A 20,744-nucleotide genomic window follows, 5' to 3' on the forward strand; every position below is an offset into this window, starting at 1 on the left:
TAATGACAAGATAGCATCACACAACTCCTACGAATTTGTCAGCTCTACATCCAAGATCTGAATCTGCCGTTCCACCACATCACAAAGGTGCTATACTAGACTGATAGTATCTTATGTCTGTGGGGGCTATTTGACTACAGTTAACTCATCGTCTTGTTCAAGAATCCAATTTTTCAGATGATCTGAACTTCATGACATAACATTAACCTGTTGGAAACAAGCCATCAGAAGATGGGTAAACAATAGTCACATAGTCCGTGGTGTCCATCTGGTACAAATGGGACGAATGGTACCCCCACACCATTACACCAGCTGCAGCACCTTGGTGTGGTCTTCTGCTTCTGTAGCCCATCTGCTTCAGTGTGTTGTGCAGTCAGATATGCTCTTTTGCATACCTTAGTTGTAACAAGCAGTTATTTGAGTTAGTCTTCCTATCAGCTTGAAGTCATCTTGCCATTCTCCTCTGACCTCTGGCATCAACAAGGCATTTTGTGAACCCTACAGATGTGCAGGGAAATCCCAGCAGATCAGCAATTTGTGGCACCAAACACCATGTGTCATTCAAAGTCTGATGCTCAGTTTGAAATTCAACAGGTCCATATACTGTAGGCTGATAGACATGTACATGTCTACTGGCCCACAGTAAAAACACTGAGGCCCTGCACTGTGATTTACTGATTAGATATTTGCACTAACAACCAGCTAAACAAGTGTACCTAACTAAGTAACCGGTAAGTGTATGACACTGAAAAGACTGTAAAAGATATAAATATTTCTAAAAATGTTCATTGTGTGAATGTATTTGCAGACCCAGCCTTCAACAGCTGTCGTGATCCAGGAACTCCAGCTTATGGTATCCCAGTCATGGCCCAAGGCTTTCAAGTAAGAAACATTTATTAGTGCACTATAAAACATATGTATAATTCATTACACTAATTTATTCAGGTAAGAACGTTATAGCACCAGCTGAAGTTTTTTTCAAGTAAGAGGTATTTATTAACACCTTTTTTCAATATTATACTGTAAGTATGCACTTTCAGATAAAAGATTGTGAAAAGTAAGCATTTTATTTTACTAAAATGATGGGATTAACGTTTGACTTTGGCAGTTTTGCAGATATTTTGTTAACATGACGAAGGGCCACTACAAGTATCTCAGGAAGTGTTATATAAAAGAAAATTCAGCATAATTTGTGAACAAATGGCATCAATGTTCTACCACTTTCATGCATGCATCCTCATATGAGATTAAGTACTGTAGGTCTGAACCAAGAATCAGAGACTTCATATGCAAGTGAAAAGTAAACACCAGGGAAAAGCTAACGCTCAAAGTTTTTAAGGTTCTTTTATCTTTGCACCAAGCTGTCTGGAGAAGAGATAAGAATGTGTTGATGGAATATATTGGCTGACCAATCCTTAATGGAGTTTAAGCAAACATGCAAATCCTTCAATTTGTGAAGGCATAATTGGATATTATCTTCATATCATATTTCCCCTGACAACTCTATAAAGAGTAGGAGGACTACTAACACCAGTAGAACAACACAGACAGCACGTGATGCAGGAGCAAAAATCGAAGTTTAAATGTTTGATAAACTTCATGATCACAACAAAAGGTAGAAAAATGGATGTGCTATAAGGTTTTAGCGGTACGTTCAAGATGAATGACTATTGTGATTACTATATGGAGTTTTAGAGGCTAGGGGAAGACTTTTTATCATGCTTTTTATGATAAATAGGTTGGCAGTAAGATTTCCTTCAAGTGCCGCAAAAACTACCACATCCTCGGTTCAACGACAAGAACATGCCTAGAAAACCTGACCTGGAGTGGAACTCAACCTGAGTGTATAGGTAAGGAAAAACTCTGTGCACAATCACATTTGTATCCTCGGCACATCAGTAAAAAAACAACTTGAGCTAATTCAAGTCAGTGTTGGTGGTTGTATTTGTAATTTAATGGAGAAAAACTTCCCATCTTGTTTTAAACTAAAGCATGGATGTGTTTATGATAACTGCTCTTTCCCCTCCCTGTCACTCAGCCCATTCATGCAGACAGCCAGAGACCCCCAGTAATGTAGATGTTCGATCTATGGACCTGCCTACCTTGGGATACACTCTGATCTACACCTGTCAAGAAGGTTTCTATCTGGCTGGGGGCTCAGAGCACAGAGCCTGTAAAAGTGATGGTAGATGGTCAGGAAAACCACCGCTCTGCAAAGGTATTCAGATTGTATCTTGAAAATGCACTGCTTGTAAAATGTGCTGATATGTTGCCTAAAATCTAGAATGGATGTCATATTCCCATATGGTTTAAGATAAATACAGCTTATCACACTAATATTATTTCCGTGCTCTGGGAAATCAGCCTCAGGCGTATGAATGTTGTTGTTGTTGATATTTTTTATCACATACTCATAGCGCTATCTGTTCTCAAAGATGAGGAACTGATGGCTGTGAATGTTGTGATATACAAGTGTATAGCAACAAGACAATAATACCCAGACAGGAAATGGACTGCCAGCAGTTTTCTGTCTCTTGTCTTGAAGTAGCACACGGCAATGAAAAAGCAATTAGATAATGGGGTTTTTTTAACCTGTGCTTTTCCTGTTTGCTCAGTCCCGTCACATACTTATATTTTCCCAAAACTACCAAATGCTCTCTCTGCATAACTTTAAATGTCAAGCAAACAGCATTTATCTCTGTGTTTTTTTTTAATGTTTCAGTTGGAGTCAAAGTCAATCCCAAAGGCAGAGGAGATACAGATGTCCAAAAGAACAAGATTCGTGGTATGCAGAGTTCACTTACACCACAAATGTACCGTGTTATCCATGTTTGTAACAGAGTTCATTAAATTGCGCTTTGATAAACAAGATTGAGACAAAGTATTTCCCAAAGAGGGTATTGAGATTGCAGTGAGTGTTCATTCCACAGAGCTTTTTGATTTTATAGGATGACAGTGAAATGCTGTGAAGTACAGCTGAGATGCAGCAAATAAATCAGTGAAAACATTCAGGTGAAATACCACTTAATGCCTTATGGGTTTTAAGTAGGATTTTGTAATCAATATATGCATTTAGAAGGAGACAGTTTTGATCTTCCATGAATCCTGCAGCTGCTGTGTTTTAAAGAAGTCCTGTTTCTAAATGTAGGATTCAGACAAACTCACACTGGCCTGTTCAATTATGAAGTAACTAAAAGGTAGAAGTGCTGTGTCTTGTCTTGTCAAATATTTACGACTAATCCTACTAATAAAAATGTTTCTTCCCTGTTTGTGACCTTTAATGTTATTTAGTGTTAACAGGGAAAGGGTGCAGATTATAGCTGACAAAAATATCCAAAAAACAGTGTGACATTAATGATATTGATAGCAACAGCAAATGCTAAACTTTAGATTTCCTCCTGTTTTGTGCCTTTGACTTCATTGCAGTTCCAGTGGATGTCTTCTCTCCGAACTCTGAGTGGAGCGGCTTCTATGAGTACCTTGGGAAGAGACAGGCCACTGCATTTACAGTTACTGGGTTCAATGATACCAGTGGTCGAGTCAACGTCACATTACTGGAAGCCAGCGGCGTGTCCATCAGATTGTCAGGTAAAACAAGAAAGGAAGCACTCAAAGCAAAATTTATTATTCACGTTCATAAATTTGCTTTGAGTGTTGTTAGAGAGGAGCTAGTGCTCTACTTTCAGACTGTGTGAAACACATTAATGCAGTTTTATACATAAAACAGAAGCAAGAAACACTTGAGTCAGTTTGTTGCTTCAGTTAAACAAAGGCTGATGTAAGTATTACAAGTCATAAATTATATTTGAAATACACCGATGTGCAATAGTCTTGAGCCACCACTTATTTCTTTTCATTTTGTTTCCAAGGAGCCCGGCCTCGTGTTTTGTTTTTTTTTTTAAATGGTCTTTCACCGGACCATTTCCAGAAGAATGTTTATTTATTTATTTATCTTAAAGTCGCTTAGGACTGGCTGACAATTCATTCAAGCACAAAGGAGGCACCTTACTTAAGGGATAAACCACAGTTTTATATGCGCATAACAGAAAATGTGGCAAAAAGTCCATTTTAAATAGCATCTTTAGACACTTTGTTACTAGCAGCCTGTTGCAAAAGCACATAATTTGTTCCCTTTTCTTTAGTTGAATCTGTGAAAAATACCAAAAAGTAACACAGTTCAATGGGCATAAAATAGTATTTTTGCAATAACAAAGTGATTCCCAAAGAGCTGCTGCCACAAATTTGGCAAATCTCAACATGGTGTGCTGTATGTCCTTAAAACAACAAGGAACCAGGACAAACAGAGGACAAAAGAAGAAAGTGAAGGACCAAATAATTTGTCTACAGCAGATGAACATTATTTGAAAGTCATGTCCTTAAGGAATAGGAAAAAAATAGAGCAAAACCCTGACACAGGACCAGAGAGATACATGCGGCCGTTCAGTGGATCAGAAATTTCGTGGAAGTATGCCTGTCAAGAATTGACCATGCAGTAACGCCTGGAAAGCCACTGATTGGCAAGAGCTTAATTTTTCATCATAACAGTGATCCCACTCACACTTCCAATATAGTAAAAGCATACTTGCATTAAAAAAAACACAATGGAACACTGAGTCATGGATTGTCTTCCTCAAACCCCGGACCTATTGAAGCAGTGTGGGATCATCTTTACAGAGAATGGAACAAAAGGCAGCCAACATCCAAAGAAGACCTTTGGAATGTCCTTTAAGAAACTTGGAGAACTATTTCTGGCTGTGTTGAAGAATAAAGGTGGTCATACCAAATAGTGATTATCACGCTCTTAAGTTTTTGTCTCCCTTTTTTGCCTATTATTTCCAATTATGTTTACATTGGACCCATTTTCCCAGCAAAATATAAAGAAATACAGAGTGACAAAATCTCATCAAATATAGAAAAAAGTTAAAAAATACTTGATTTTATACGATGTGAAGGTCTGAACTTTCTTATAGCACTGACTTTGTTGTCAGTGAGGTAAGATTTGCATATATTAAATGTAGTGTAAATATCACAGAAGCAGCACTGCTATAGGTGCAAATACACAGCAGGTTATTAAAGATCTGATTTTCTTTGCACAATATTAGCAAAGCATCATTGGTATCTATTGCACATTTTTCTAAACACTGTTCTGTTTAATTTATATGAACCGTAGATTTATGTGTTAAAAAAATTACTAGTTGGTAAAAAATGGAATTTAACTGTCAGCCAGTCGAGTAACTTCATCTTAGATTTCTGATGTCTCACTTAAATGGACTTGTCATATTAAACAGCAGCAGTTTTGTGTTGTGTAGTTAACCAAGTAGAGACGTGTAGCTGAAGGGTAAATGTCACTTTTTCCTTCGTAATGTGTCATGTGCCTGGTGAAGAAAATAGAGTATGATCATTAAACAGTGTCAAAGTGTCTTCTTCTTCCTGTTTGCTTATCAACTTTTCTGTCAGTCTTTTCACTTCTCAATTTCCAGTTGCACCTTTGCCTCTGTGTCTTTCTCTTTGCATTTCTAACCGCTTTCTAACGTTCGAACCTCTAACAAAAAAACCAAGGCACTAGCCAAGCTATTTGTATATTTAACTGTTCTCTATCTCTATCCAGGTACCTACAAGTCAGAGGAAAACCAGCTGCTATTGAAGGTCTACCAGGTGAAAGGGCCAACAGAGCACTACTACAGCAAGTTTAAGAATGACAACTGGGCCATGGATGGATATGTAAGAAAACTTCCTCTTCTTTTCCCGTATCAAGCATTTTTTGCTTCTTGTCAAAGAGGTGCGTTGTGATATGGATATATATAATATAATAATACAGATATAAAGATTTTGTTGTTCTGAATCCACCAAGTAAGCATCAGTCATCTAGAGTCAGGTACTGGCAACACATTTCTTTTTGTGGATATTCCGTATCATAGCAACCAAAGCATCGGAGCTGCACTCTTAAGCACTCCCAGCTGGGCATTTTAAGAGGAGTGCCTGTACTAACCGTTATAGCATATTTCAGAACAAATCCTTGCATTTATAATTGTGGAAACTGACTTTGTGCAATGCTTCACAAAATGATGGTGTCACTTTACTGCTCAGTAAACAGCTGCCTGTCTGTCATGCAGGCAGGAATGAATCAGTCAGTGTGGGAGTGAATTTGGACACGGCTTGTTGTCACCATGAGATGCCCAGGCATGTGTATAACTCCAGAAGTTAATATCCTCAACACGATATTGTTCCAGCATGTAACTCTCCACAGGATCAGAAATCTGGAGCTGAGTTATTCAATAATTATTCCACATTTTCTCCATGTATCCCAAATTTCTTTTTGACACGTAGCGTTGTATACATTAGTTTCCAACTGCTTTGATTAAGAAAATCAGACAAATAATGAAAAAAAGCCCACTTCTTCATTATGTGATGCAAATGTGAAGAAATATGCAACCTCAAAATTGATATTCAAAGCTGGGACTTTTTTGGTCTACATATTGTATCGCTGAGAAATTTGACAGACAGCTGGTCATGTTTGACATGTTGACAGAGAGGAGAAGTGAAAAACTGAGTAACTGTGTGTAGGAACTGTAAAAGATTGTTGTAGATGAAGGAAAGAAGTGTCAGAAAGAATGAAGGAAGGAATGATGGACACACAGACAGACAGCTAATCTGGATGCAAATGAAAGAAAGTGATGGCGTGGCTCGGTGAGATTCCGATTCCCGAAAAAGACAATCTTACAGTCAGAAGATGAAATTTTGATTGTTGAACTCGGAATAAAGCAGTCCTCAAATTCTGAACTAGATGAACAGTGGAGCAAAGGGGGTTGACAGAGAGCGGGATATGGAGCACAGTGTAGAGGATGTGGTATTCATCCATCAACCCATTTTCAGGTTGCAGGAGGGCTTCAGCCTGTCTCACCTGTCAAAGAAGCACCCGGGACAGGTGCCACTCCATCCCAGGGCTAACAAAGACACACACTCTCACATTCACACCTACAGCAAATTTAGAATTGCCAGTTAACCTACCGGCAACACTTCGGACTGAGGAAGGAAGCTGGAGTACATGGAGGAACTCCATGAATAAACAGGCTTCAGTTCAATTCAGTTTTGTCATGCCATTGTATTATAAGGTAAAGAACTTACAGTAATAGAGGGAAAATCCCAAGAACCAAACAGCTCACTTTATGCTAGCAGCTGGCGAGAGTGAGAAGGAAAAACTCCCTTTGAACAGGAAGAAGGGGAGGGGCAGCCATCTGCAGCAACAACTTTTTTTTCAGGACATTGTGCTTATGTAACAAAATTGCATGAAGGGTTTACATCTAAATAAATGTGTTCAAGTCACCATTTTGGACAGATTTATAGAGAAGAATTTTCACCACCAGATTCAAACCCATAAATTTCTTGCTGTGAGAAGATAGTGTTAAATACTGAACCATTATACTGCCAAGGGTAGTACATCAAAAGTATACCCAACATGAAACCGTTTATTGAATTTATTATATTAATGCATTTTATAAAAACAACACTTTAAATAACTGATCATGCAAATTGTGGCTGCATGCAGTATACTGTATATTACATTAACAGTATACTTTACAGTACTGTAAGTTCCTATTAAATTGTACTTCTGTTTTTCAGGTTACTGCTGAATCGGACCAGAAGACGTTTGTCTACCAGGGCCATATTCACAGTAAAGATTTTGGCAAGTTCTATCTGACAAGACAAGGTGGGCTTTTTCGTAATGTCACCATCAGTATTAACATTATGGAAGCACTAAAATATTTAATATTAATGAGGTCTTTTTATCAGTTAAATCATATAAAATAAATGTTGCTTCAGCCTAAATAGACACAGGAGAGAAACTAACAATGCAGAAAGCTTCTTTTAACCATGCACAAAGAGGTGTTTGTGTGCAGGAGTTTATGCATGTGTTGGTTTATCTGTCTTTGTCCCTAGACCCTGTAACCATGCCGATGGACCCATCAAACCCTTACACAAACAGCAGCTCTGTGGCAGCAGCCATCTTAGTTCCTTTCTTTGCCCTCATCCTCTCCGGATTTGCTTTCTACCTCTACAAGCACAGGTAAGCTATATCATCAACATCAGTCCTTCAAGGAAAAACAGACGAGCAGCAGAGTAGAATACAAAGCAGGTGTTCTGGCTTTTCTTCAATCTCTGTTATTAAAAAAAGGCAATAAGTAATAACTTAGTAACTAATGTCAGTGAAATTTTATATTTTGTTTTGATGCTTATAATGAACATGTGAAGAGCATCTAATCATTTAATTTTCAAGATGTTCACCTGATAAAATCTGCTTTTAATTATTTAAAGATGATCATTTTCAAATGAATTAATTGATCAATTGATTTAGTTCTTTCATTCAGCTAATGCAGTTAGTTATTTTATTTACATCATGTCTGTCAGTTACAAAGATGCCTGCAAAGGCATGGCGTATTGAATTAGTGACTCTCTTGGTTCCACTTCCATACTTCTCATTCTAAATGGGCTGACACCAAAACTTAACCATGCATCTTTTGAGACTCACAAAGTACAACCAGTCCTAAAGAGATTAATTATACATTTTTGAAAGCAATCCGTTTGTGCGTTCTTTGTACCTAATTGAGTTGAGAAGGTGGCAGTTTGATACATTTTAGCACAGACAGGTTTACAGACATTTGAAAAATGTAATTATAGCTTTTAAACTCTAAGCACACGTGGGTTAAATCTGATTGACCTCAGATATTAATTATTGTTCCTAGAAAGTTCACAGCAGGCTTACAGTGACTTAAGATGCCAGATAATTCAGGACTATACTGAGGGTAAAATGTCATCTCGATGTTTTCTGTTTAAGACTTTTGTGAGGTTTTACAGTTTGAGGACATTGCCGTAATCAGTCAAAGTTTTACAAAGTCATCTTTTGCAGCTAGACTATGGACGCTAACACACATTAATCTGTTGGCTTGTCATTTATGGTAGCTCTTAGTATGCAATGAGCCTTGTAGAGTCTATTTAGACCTATTTTAGCTTGCACAATAGTTGCATGTATTTTGCTATGCTTTAGTTAACATTGGGTGAAGGCTCGTATGCCAACGGATGTGCACAGGGTCATGCAGATTTGCACAGACAAACAGCACATTTTGCATAATATGCACTCATTAGTCTTCTAGCCTAGTGACTCTATCATTGCATCATATTTGTTATACAACCTGATTGCCAGTTAGCAATGTGCAATGCTGGTTGATGTATATTAAAGCTGATGGTTGTATGCAGGACATTGTCTGCTGACACAGATGACAATGAGAGACCAAAAGATACCTGGGGGCCTGGCGGCAGGTAAGACTGGCACCTGTCATCCATCTGGTTCAAACAACAACCAGACCTCCGCCCGCCGCCACATCCTCCGTCAAACTTCTCATCTATTGTTTTTAGTTTTCAGACTTTTCTTTGTGCTGTTTAGTAAGGCTGCACAGTTACCCCAAAATGTTGCTCTGAGGTGAGGGAAATAAATTGAAAACGAAATCAATTAGAACCAAAATAAGTTTCACTTCAGAAGTTATTGGAATAACAGGACTCTCCTTATTCACTAAAGGTGATTTTGGGGGAGCCTTTATTTTCTCCCTTCCAAAAAAACAAAGAAATGTTTTTTTTTAAAATAGTGCAGCCCTACTTTGTTAAAACAGCAGTCATTTAAAGTTTGTAAAAAAGGGCATTTTATTTTGTCTTTGATCTCATTGTCATCCTTCTGTCAGCATCATGTCATCAAGAAGTGCAGTATTTGACCTGATAGAAATGGGTCGATCAAAGCACGTGAAATGTTTGCTTTTTAAAATTGCTTGTCTTTTATTACCTATAATGGAAAAAAAATCCTCACTAAAACGGTAGCAGGATGGAAAAGTTAGCGTGGCGAGCCTATCATAATGCCTAGCCGACATAATGGCAAGCCAACAGAAGATAATGTACAGTACAGAGAATGTACGGCAGTAGCTTATACTACTAGCTTATGCACTAAAACTAAGGTGTGAGTGGGTGACACTAGAGTTTTCTTGCTCTGGCCCATATGTCTGCACAGTATCTATAATACTGTCAAAGCAATTATGGTTGCCATTTTTCATTCTACCAATAAAATTAAACTATTGCACCTACAGCCATGACCAGTGCAGCAATTTAAGCTACTGCCACGCAGGGAGGTCTGCAGTGTGTGTTACTGTGTGCAGTTTTGTAAAGTAATGGGTTGAGCATGTAGGGTAGGCTTAGTGGTTCCCCAGGGTTGGATTTCTACCCGTGCGCACACACACGTACATACACTCTTAATGAGGTCAGAGTCAAACAGCGTTTTTGCTGCAGTGCTCCTCCCTGCTAATAGTTCCACAGGGTCTGGGAGTAAGTGATTACATCTAACTGGATTATAGGACCTGATTATCCAAAAATTTAATCGGCGACAAACAGTCAAATTAGAGGGAGGTTGTCATATAGTATATCCGTTTGAACCCCTGCAGTAACTTTCTTAAAAAAAAAAAAAAATCAAGCAGGCTGAGTAATAATAAATTTGCATATTTTTGAACCGGTGCTATTGGATGATGGCAGTTTGCATGCTGATATGCTCATATAAGAGCAGTGGATGGGCACTGGGCGGCCAAACTACTCAAACCAGAGTGTTATGGTACATGCTCTCATTCCTGCCATAAATTTTCACTGCAATTTGTAGATTTTTACTAGAAAATTCCTATTACAAAGTTTGCTCCTTTAACCTTAAGGGTGAAGTTGCAGACCAACATGCATAACAAGCCAGCTGACATGACGGAGAGGAGTCATTTCTTTTTTCTTTTAAATTTCATTTTACAGCTATATTTGGCAAAAATAAATATGGTAAATAAAAAGTTAATTCTTAACCATTACACTTAGATGACTTTCTCTTAAGTAGTGAAACTCGGCCATTCTGCTGTCCATTAATTGTTTTCTTTTCTGTGCTTTTTGAAGTTAAAATCCTCAATAGGTCATAAAACTGAATAAATACAGCAATAGTCTTTTTTTAACAGCTAACTTTTCGCTCCCAAGAAAAGCTAAGCGTTCTCACCTTGACTTCAGAGAAGAGCTGCTACTTTGCACAAAGTGTTTCTTTCAAAAATTCAAATATAAAATGCATTCAGAAACATACCACAGACACTTAAATGGCGGGCTAGTCCGTGAAAGGAGCGTGGTGGATCTTTGTCCGATCCTTGGCTGGTCCCCCGCTGGTGTGTGGCCATAATGAGATCCCCTGCGAGCAATGTAGTCAGTGCAGCCACAAGTGGTAACGCCCTTAACTAGTATGTTGGGAAAAACAATTATAATATCTCATGTTTCCACCAGGGGGAGCAGCCATAATGGAACATAATTTATTTACTTCCTGCTATATTCATGCATTTTAAATTCGCTCAGGGCTTCTATGTATCTTTCTGTAAAACATCAATGTATATATTTGTTTTCAGCAAATATAAGAGTTTGTTCAGGTTGAGCCAGAAGACAAACAGTGACAGAGTTGTTGCTGATGAATGTTTCTGAACATAAAGGCTAAAAATGTGGGTTTTTTTTAATAGAATTGCAAGTATTTGTATATAAAAACTAAAATCTAAGCTTAAATGTGAGATAAATATTAACGAGTGCTTTCAGAGAATATTTTACATGTGTGTTCAAAAGGGCAAGTGACAGAGAGCACTCCCATTGTGTACAGTATGAAATCCAGCACAGGCAGAGCCACCTGATTCTCTAGCGTTTTTGGCTCTGGTTCAATTCACTACTACTACTAGGCTTCTAGATCACTGTAGTGTATCAGTCACTAAACCTTGAGGCTCAATAACTGATGGCTGGTTTGATTGTTTTTTTGTTCTAAATGTTGGACAGTCTGTGTGCAAAAACGTTTTCTTAGGTAAACAGTTTCACAGGCCTGTGTAAATTCTTCCTGGATTGAAAATATGACTGTTGTACTGTTTTACTGCATATTTTACTTTTCCATTTGTGTTTCAGTTCCCGTCCACTTTCGGTTGTAGTGTATTTTTTGTTCCTGACCATTTAATAAAGTTTAAAAAAGTAGCTCTGTGTAACTCATGCAATGCCATTTTTCTTTTCTCTTTTAGGACACGTCCAAAGGTCCAGTTCAATGGCTATGTTGGCCACGAGAGCTCCAATGGTCAGGCATCATTTGAAAATCCAATGTATGACACCAACATGAAACCCACTGAGGCTAAGGCAGTTCGATTTGATACCACACTCAATACCGTCTGCACTGTGGTATAGTCCAGCTATCATGCCACTGCCCAGACAGTGGTTATGTCCAGCATCCATTGCTGTAGTCTGCAGTGTGGTTTAACCAAACAAAAACAAAAGGACTAACTTAGGATTTGGACTCGTCACCATGAGCAGTCGCTGTGTAGCAAGCTGGTCCTCGTACAGCATCATCTGCACAGTGATCCAGCTCTACTCCACTTCCTACCTGAACAAGGATAATACCCCCCGTAGTCTGAAAGAGGAAAAAGGGGGAAAATCAGTTGGAACCTATAAGCATGGGAGGAGACAATGACGTCATCAAGTAACACAAAGTCTGTCGTTCAGGAGATCCAATGCTGTAATTCAGACATTAGGGAAAAACACAGATTTAGGATACAATTAATTAAATTCCCTGAAAGAACATGTTTGTCCAGTTTTGGCTGACGTGCTTTTTCACAACCTTATAGAAAGAGTTTTATATGGACAGTGTCATATGGGCCTCTGAAACCCCCTCTACAATTAAACTTGTTCATGCTGATCTATCCCAGTGCCCCTTACGAACTCCCCTGCTGCAGGCCAGGAATGGGTTTGAGGTTCAGACCTCGGGGAAACTCATCCACCCTCCAGACATTAGATGGTTCATATATGTAGATATACCTCTTTCTGGATTTCCTTTATATGGGACTTGACAGGACTATACCCTGAGATGTAATGACACTTTAACAGAGTCTATTCAAAAAATAACAGTGATTGCACAGACTGCTGTAAGACCGACAAAACATACTGACATAATAACACTCTCATTCAGTCCTGGACACTGGAATGAAATTAGTGCTAATTGTGATGGACGAGTGCTAATCAAGCCAGGGTCAAGTAGAAGCTGCAGTGAAGTTTTGACGATGTTTTAGCCTATTTGGAGATCTGAACAAGTTGGGTTCAATATAGCAGGACAATCACAGAGTTAGTAAAGTTTAGTTGTCAGTTAATTATGGGTTTCTGTAATTGTCTTTACCTTATTTCGCCTTTTCTAATAATGTCTACACACAGTAGATAGCAACTTATTAGGCTAAAACATACCAAATCAGGCTTGTGCAAACAAAGTTTTCCCCAGGTTCAGTATCAGAACCTGTGGACTTATTTTAGATGTCAATTGAACATTTTCAAATATTATTATATAAAGGTACAAAATACATGCAGTCAACTTAATACAATATTCCACAGTAGCACTAGGCAAGCTGAGATAAACCAGAAAACCAGACATTTGAGTTGCCCGGTTGGTGTACGCAGTGGACTGGTTTCCAGAGGCCTGTCTAATACAATCAAGGAGTCAGACAACTGATTCTCGTTCTTAAACTAGCCAGGATTCTGTGCTTGGTGGCTGAACAAGTGGAAGCCTGGAGGCAATAAGCTGTCAGGATCGTCGACTGCTGCAATCAGCTGTAGCCAAATCCAGGAAATGAATTGTCTTCTCATAGCTCTGATCGGGACTATCAGTCAGGAAATGACTGATTTTATATACTCTCCAGCCACAAAATCAGAAATAGATGAACTGATTGACAGATTCTTTGACTGACAGACGCAAACAAAAGGACAGATAGACACCTTTGTCAGTCGTGCTGGAAGGAGGACATGTTGCTGTGGAAGCAGAGGCAAATAGCCTCTTATTGTCTCTTCTGGCATTTTTCTTCAGTGAAGATATTGATGAACAGACTCGTATGTTCAAAACCCCAGTGGCCCCATGGGACTTCCCAAACCACTGCTGCCGGGGACCCCAAAATATAAACTTTATATAAACCGCACAAATTTTGCACTAGTGTGTTTTTCTGACTGGGTTATGAAAAAAAAATGAATAATTTTTGGGTCTGAAATGGGTTTGGAAAATGAGTAATTAAAAAATAGCATTTTATTCAAAAACTTCTATCTTTAAAAAGATGACAAAAATGATTAAATACGGGGTTACAGAGTGTTTGTATATACACATTTATATTTCACACTCCCTGTAAGCAGAAGGTGTGACCACATGCTATACTGTTGTTTATTTTGTTGCCATGACAACACGCTAGCCAACCAGAAAGTTGGGAATAGTTTACCTGTAGACCTCCAAGCAGGAAAGGAAATGTCGTCCTGCCATTTAGAAACTTTGCTGTTTCTGAAAGCTCATACTGAAAATTGATAGTAATATCTAACACTTTAAATACAATCTTTCAAAAAGATTTTATAATGTGCAGTTTGGTCCCAGTGAAACATTGGTGCCACGTTACTGATATGGGATGCACATGGCCCAAGACCAGAAGGCTCTGTAGCAGGAGAGCATCACCGGTAGTCATTTTACCAATAATCAGTGATATTGGGGAGGCGTTTGTGCAGAACTCAAAGGAGACCAGAAGGCAATACCCACCCCAGTCACTGCCTCTTTATCCTGCTGCCATCTGGCCAGTGATACAGAAGTATTCAGTGCTACATCACCAGACTTTGAAGCAGTTTCTATCTTCAGACTCCCCATTCAGTGAGAAAAACTACTTATTTAAACTATCAAATCTGTCAGTTTTTTATAATGTGAGAATGTGAGGACTACATGTACAATTTTGTACTTGAACTTTGTGTTGCTCGAATATTTACAGTGTTAGATATATAGTATATCAAATTCAGAGGATTCTACTGCTACAGTTGTAGCCGTTGATTGTGTGAGCTTTCAGGAATAACAAGTGACTGTTTCTGTAACGCTCTTTAAAAACGCTCTTTCGACACACATTGTCATGCATCGTTTCGACACATCAAATATCTGATGCACATTATCTTGTTTGAACACACCTTTTTAAAGAGCGCACAACCTATTTGCGTTGAGAATTGGTAATTTACCACAGAGGACAAAAAGATACAGCATGAAGACAACATGCACAATTATTGTTGTCGATAGTTATCGTCCCCTGAGCCCCTCCATTGTTTGAGAAATACCTCGTGTGCAGAGAGTAAGTTACGTCCTGCTTATCAATGCTGGAACCTCACTGCAACAATACACAAGCTTAGTGAGTGCGACCCCAGTCGGCTTAATTTCCTGCTATTTTAAATCAAAACGCTGTTCTAGCATCAATCGGTTTTCAGGATTCAAAAAAGATCCGGTAGTTTCAAGTCGCTTACCAAGCTTGTTATTTCTCGCAGTGTCCTCTCAAAATATTTTTATTTTTCGAAAGATGCTGCACTTGGTTTAAATCACAGATGTTAACTGCTTTTATCGTCTGTCGTTGTCTTTAGGTCTGTTTCCTGTTCCACACTCCATGCACAACATTGAGTCATTGCTTTTATACGTCAAGAATTTGCTTTAACCTTACGCAATTTTTTTTTAATTGTCCAAAATGTTATTTTATTTATGTTTCCCATGTCCATGGTATGTATGTGTTCATCTACGCCTATTCATTCATTCACACAGTATGAAATGGTGAGTAGATAATGATAATAATACTCTAAAAACCATGTTATAGTGAGTCTGGCAAAGGTTAATTTAACTGAAATGTGTAGATTTTCACTATAACCTAAATACAGGGATTTAAAAAAGCATTCAGCATGAGGAGGTTGTCACAGCCACCTGTTATGAGATAAGGAAGAATAAATTAACAGCAAATGGAGAGGAAGGGGGGGTGTTTAGATTTTTCAGCTCCGGTAATTGAATGTGCCTGTACACGCAACCTTAAATGCTGGAAAAGTGAGCTGGAACAATAATCATTATGTATGGAGGAATTATACCTCATTGTCAGCCTGTCATTTACAGCTTCGGTATCAGGGTCATGGTCAGACAGCCAAAAATAGCACCAATGCGATGCAGACAAAATAAAAATACACAGACGAGTGTAGTGGCTAAAATAATAGCAATAACCACAAGTCAGAAGATGCATATCTAAAGTCTCTTCACAGGAATAAACAAGACTTCTGTAAACAAAAATAGAGCATCTGTTCACACCTCGTGAGCCTCCACTCTCTTTTTTTACTGTTAGAGTGCACCCCGTGACTCTGTTTTAATTGATTTAATTAATTCAGTTGAGAGTTCCTATGGAGTCAAGAGTGCATAATAGAGCCTGAAAATTAGCAGCTCCAAGGTTTCCGCCGGTGTAATAAAAGGTCTCGTTTTTAACAATTAATGGCAGAGATTTGATCTCCTTGTGTGCTCAAAAGAGAAAATTCAGACTCTGCGTTGTCTCTATTCTGGTGTTTTGGTCACAGCACAACCTTACTGTCCCCACAGAAGTTCAGCCAAACACAAACTACACATATCAAAACTGCAGCAGGATTCTCAAGTTATAATGTTTCTGGGGCCTCACATGCATGCCTGACCTCCGCTGACCCTTCAAGGTTTCTCCAACAGTCAGCTTCATAGTTACAGATGCCATCATCAGCTGTTTCTTTCAGTAAGTGTTTTCACTCCGTGCATTCATACACTGAGAGTAAGCATATATTCACACGAAGATAAATTTACATTAACAATGTCACAGTAGTGGTGCAGACAGTGTTGAAGTACTATTTTACAGCCAAGCACAATAAATATTTTATAAAAGCATCTATTTCAATAAAAAGTCCTCAACATTGTGGTAAAAATAGGTTCTGTAGAAAGTGAATAAGAGACATCTGGAGATATAAAGACACCTCCCATGATTCTCTTTAAAAAAATAACTCATATTCTTAACCACATTATTGGTTAAGAGCATACATGGACACAATGCTTATTTACATGGTAATATTTATAAGCCATGTGCAGTGATTTACTGTATCGGAAATTGATAGAGTCAAACCTTACAACAATCCTTGTCTGGCATGGCTAAGACTAATTTAGCTAAGGCTGCTTTTCTCCCCAGTGCCCTGCCAAAGGAAGGCACTGGGGAGAAAAGCAGCCTTAGCTGTGCGCACATGGCAGCTTACAGTGACTTTAAAAACGGATTAACAGCAGTGCTACTATTCTCTATCACTCAACCTTTTTAAAATGAGCAAAACGAAATTCAGCTGAACGTGACAGATAAGTGCCACAAGATGCCTTGAAAATCTGGACGATGTTCTCTTCACTTGAGGCCTTTTTTTTTTTCTTTTTTTTAGCAGAATTTGTCAGGACGTTTTAAAGTTTGTCCTTAATTTGGTATCGTCAGCAGTCTTCGCTGTTTAAAGCAGCGACAGCTGGCCGCAAGATTTAAGAAAGGAACTACAGACTACATTTTAAAATGCCGAGGTTATTTTTACTTCTTCAGTTAGGACTTCTCGCAGCTTGGGGAGAAGTTTGGTTTGTCCGTCACTTTTTCTAAAGCGGTATTGTCAGCAGTCCTTGATGAAACAAGGGACTCAAAGCCACAATGAGCTTTGGGAGGAGGGAAAAAAATCACTGCTGGAAATTCATTGCCAGATGGAAATCTGACCTTGTTGTGTATCTCTTTTCTCAAACAATATTAGTCTTACTTACACACATATAGTCTAAATATCTGGCTTGTTTTTGTTTCACTTTTTATGCTAATCAAACTAAATATTAAGTATAGTTTATATTTATTTTACATCTTGTTCTCAACAGTTTGGTGAAGACAAGCTTCTCATGCTGTGTGCTGGTGTTAGAGCTAAAATCTACTACCTGCTCTGGATTGAATATTACATTATTTCCACTATTTAACCAAAAGGATAATTATGGCATTGCCAGCTCATGGCTGTGTGAGCCTCACATATGCTATCTTTACAGGTTACACAAAAAGGATGCATTCTCAGCAACACATATTAACATAAAGCATCGCTGTTGCTCATAAATACTAAAATATAAAGTTTATTTTTTTCTTCTCCCGAAAGGCAGGAATAAGCCGAGATCGGCAGGTCCTTAACAGGAAGTTGCATTCATTGTAAATGTTTTTATTTTATGCCTCATAATACCTACATGTTCATCTCCGTCGTCTCACCATCATCATGTGCTGCTGAACTTGAAGTAGGTGCAAAAGAAAAAAAAACATTTTTGTACAGAAATCTATTTTTTATGAAGAATTTGTAAAAAAAGAAAAGAAGAAACAAATTATTAAACATGCTGTACTTTTATGATTAATGAAGTAGGTACAAAAAAAAATCTTGTTCATTACAGTCAATGTTTTTACTGTTACACACCATGTAAAAAAAAATCTATGGTTCAAACTGAGTTTAAAAGATGAAAAATATAAAAATGTCAGATCTCTTTTGTCCGTCATGGCTGCTTTTACACAGGAACAGAAACCCGGTGTTGATTGTATTTGTGCTGAAGGGACACGTATGACGAGAGTCACACCTTCAGACAATGTTACTGACTGTGTAAAACACTTTTGCAGCTTATGTCGTTCTTCTGAACATTAAAGCTTTGAAAGCATTCACAGAGATATGGTACACGATGCAGTGACACATTCAACAGTTTTGTATGGCTTCTTATGTGGCAGCTGTCCTAAAAATTGGTGACTCTTCTCATTAAAATATTGTTTACACTTTAAAAAAAAATGAATCTCAGACACGTGAACACACTAAACAAACACCAGATGTTACGTGTCATAATATTATTAAGGGTAGTTACCGGTGGTTTGAAATGAAGCTTCGTAAAAGACAGTGTTCTTGTGTAACAGCAGCCCTGTGCGACTGTGTGGGATGACATTCACAGGCACAAAAAGATTTTGGATTTTGGACTTGACCCCTTTACGGACTAAAATCTGACCTCATTTCTGTCTAAATGAGAAGAGATTTGGTACTCCTTGCTTAAACACTGGTTTTAGAGTGGAACGTGAACATGTTGCAAATTTAGGCGCTAGCTTCATTATCAAATTGGCAACAGCTTTTGGAGGCTCCTGGTCTATACATGTACCTTAAAAATGGAATTTTCTATCCTCCTTGGAGATCATGAAGGAGAAACACAATGGGATGTTATGAAGGTTTAAATAACAGTAAGTGAATGCAGCCTCACAACCTGCTAAAGAGACATACAGTTTATCTATCAGCTATTTTGATGACATTATTTGAGAATAAAGTTTTGATACAATAACTCACGTTGTGCTTCAGTGTTTTCTTGAACCTCTGCATGAAGTCTGGATGCGGTTTCCTGCTGCTGCGCCAGTTTTCCAGCACAGTACATGTTAAGGTGTGTTTTCTTGATGGATACGTAGACAAATGTACGGAAACGTTAGCTCATCGCACTGGACTAATTGCTGTTTGAAAAATTTGAAAGCATTCAGCTAATTTTGTACATGTTATTTGAGCGGGACTTGTTGCCAGGTGCATCATGTCTGCTTTAACTATAGCAAAAAATATGTGCCTAGAATTTGATTAGACTGCTCTTATGGCAAATTGCTCTGATTGGACATAGTTTTAAAAAGGCACATTCCTGTGTATTGTTTCATGTCAAAACTAAAACCAAGCTACCAAGTCCAAGTAACTCTCTGTAGACCTGTGAAATAAAATTGCAGTGAGACACAGACCCAGGCTGGGGTATAAAACAATTTCTCAAGCTTGGAGTGTTCCCAGGAGTACAGTGGCCTCAATAATGGTCTAATGGAAGGAGTTTGAAATCTGAGCAAAAAAGGCTTCGACTGGGGACATGCCCAAGAACCCTTTGGTTAGTCTGAACCCCCCTGCAGTGACAGGGTTGATGACTATCTTGGTAGTACCACATCTAATGCAGATTTCCTCTAATAATAATCATATTGCTATAGCAAATTTTAAAACATACAGACGAGAGTGCTTTACGGTTGTGTGAAAAAAAAACATTAGAGAAGTGTACATATAGAAATATGAAACATTACAGCCAAAAATAAAGGGTGAAAGTTTATAGCTAACCTTAAAAAAATTATTTTTCAGCAGTAATTAAAAGAAAAAGAAAACACAGTTTGACTTTACAAAGTCAAACGAACACTGCAGCATCACTGAGAGTTAAAAACTTTCTAAATTCTTTCATCTTTAATAAAATGATCTGCGTTGCTGCTTTACCATGTGTAACATTAAGTTTAACATCCATGCATCCATGAAAACAGAATTTATTAAATTAAACGGAGTTAGAAGTTAGCAGGAAGTTAGCAGATAGTTAGCTCGCTGGTTTCGCTAGTTACCTAAACATAATATATCATGTTCTGACTGAAAGATTTCTGGAAAAAAACAATAAAACGTACAGCGCTGCTATCACTTCCAACATGAATGTAGAGAGAAAACTACACAATAGTGACGTTTGTAGGATTACTGAAGTTGGGCTAGATGGTATATAATGCTGTGCTAGTGATCGCTAGCAACACCGCTATGTTAGCATACCAAAGCATAACACAGTGAACCTGGAGAATGAACGCTAACCTTTTTCCACTTGATAAAAGTTTTTTTTTTTGGACAAATGCAATCGGATGGAAAATTGCTGTAAACGGACCACACTTCAGTAGGGGAGAACAACTGATATAATCCAGCCACAATATGAGGTTAATTATTAATGTAAGATAAGATAACCTCTATTAGTCTCACACGTGGGAAATTTGTTACAGCAGAAAGTGGACAGTGCAAAGTTACATAGCAAA

The 20,744-nt window shown here is 38.1% G+C and overlaps 1 protein-coding gene across 2 annotated transcripts in view; it reads left to right on the plus strand.

The window, feature by feature from the left end:
- LOC146393616 (CUB and sushi domain-containing protein 1-like) overlaps positions 1-19,238 on the plus strand; it is a 437,819-nt gene extending 418,581 nt beyond the window's left edge. Inside the window, exons 66-75 of one of the 2 annotated variants that reach the window (XM_084931950.1) lie at positions 809-882; positions 1,739-1,850; positions 2,039-2,218; positions 2,723-2,785; positions 3,427-3,588; positions 5,609-5,721; positions 7,621-7,708; positions 7,939-8,065; positions 9,253-9,315; positions 12,096-19,238. In XM_084931950.1, coding sequence (XP_084788076.1) covers positions 809-882; positions 1,739-1,850; positions 2,039-2,218; positions 2,723-2,785; positions 3,427-3,588; positions 5,609-5,721; positions 7,621-7,708; positions 7,939-8,065; positions 9,253-9,315; positions 12,096-12,255 — 1,142 coding nt within the window. In that variant the 3' untranslated portion in view covers positions 12,256-19,238. The remainder of the gene's footprint in view (positions 1-808; positions 883-1,738; positions 1,851-2,038; positions 2,219-2,722; positions 2,786-3,426; positions 3,589-5,608; positions 5,722-7,620; positions 7,709-7,938; positions 8,066-9,252; positions 9,316-12,095) is intronic. The other variant, XM_084931959.1, reaches the window with a different exon arrangement.
- Positions 19,239-20,744: the final 1,506 nt, after the last annotated feature.

The sequence above is a fragment of the Perissodus microlepis genome, chromosome 1, assembly GCF_051167445.1.
Source record: "Perissodus microlepis isolate ML-2025 ecotype Zambia chromosome 1, ASM5116744v1, whole genome shotgun sequence".
NCBI lineage: Eukaryota > Metazoa > Chordata > Actinopteri > Cichliformes > Cichlidae > Perissodus > Perissodus microlepis.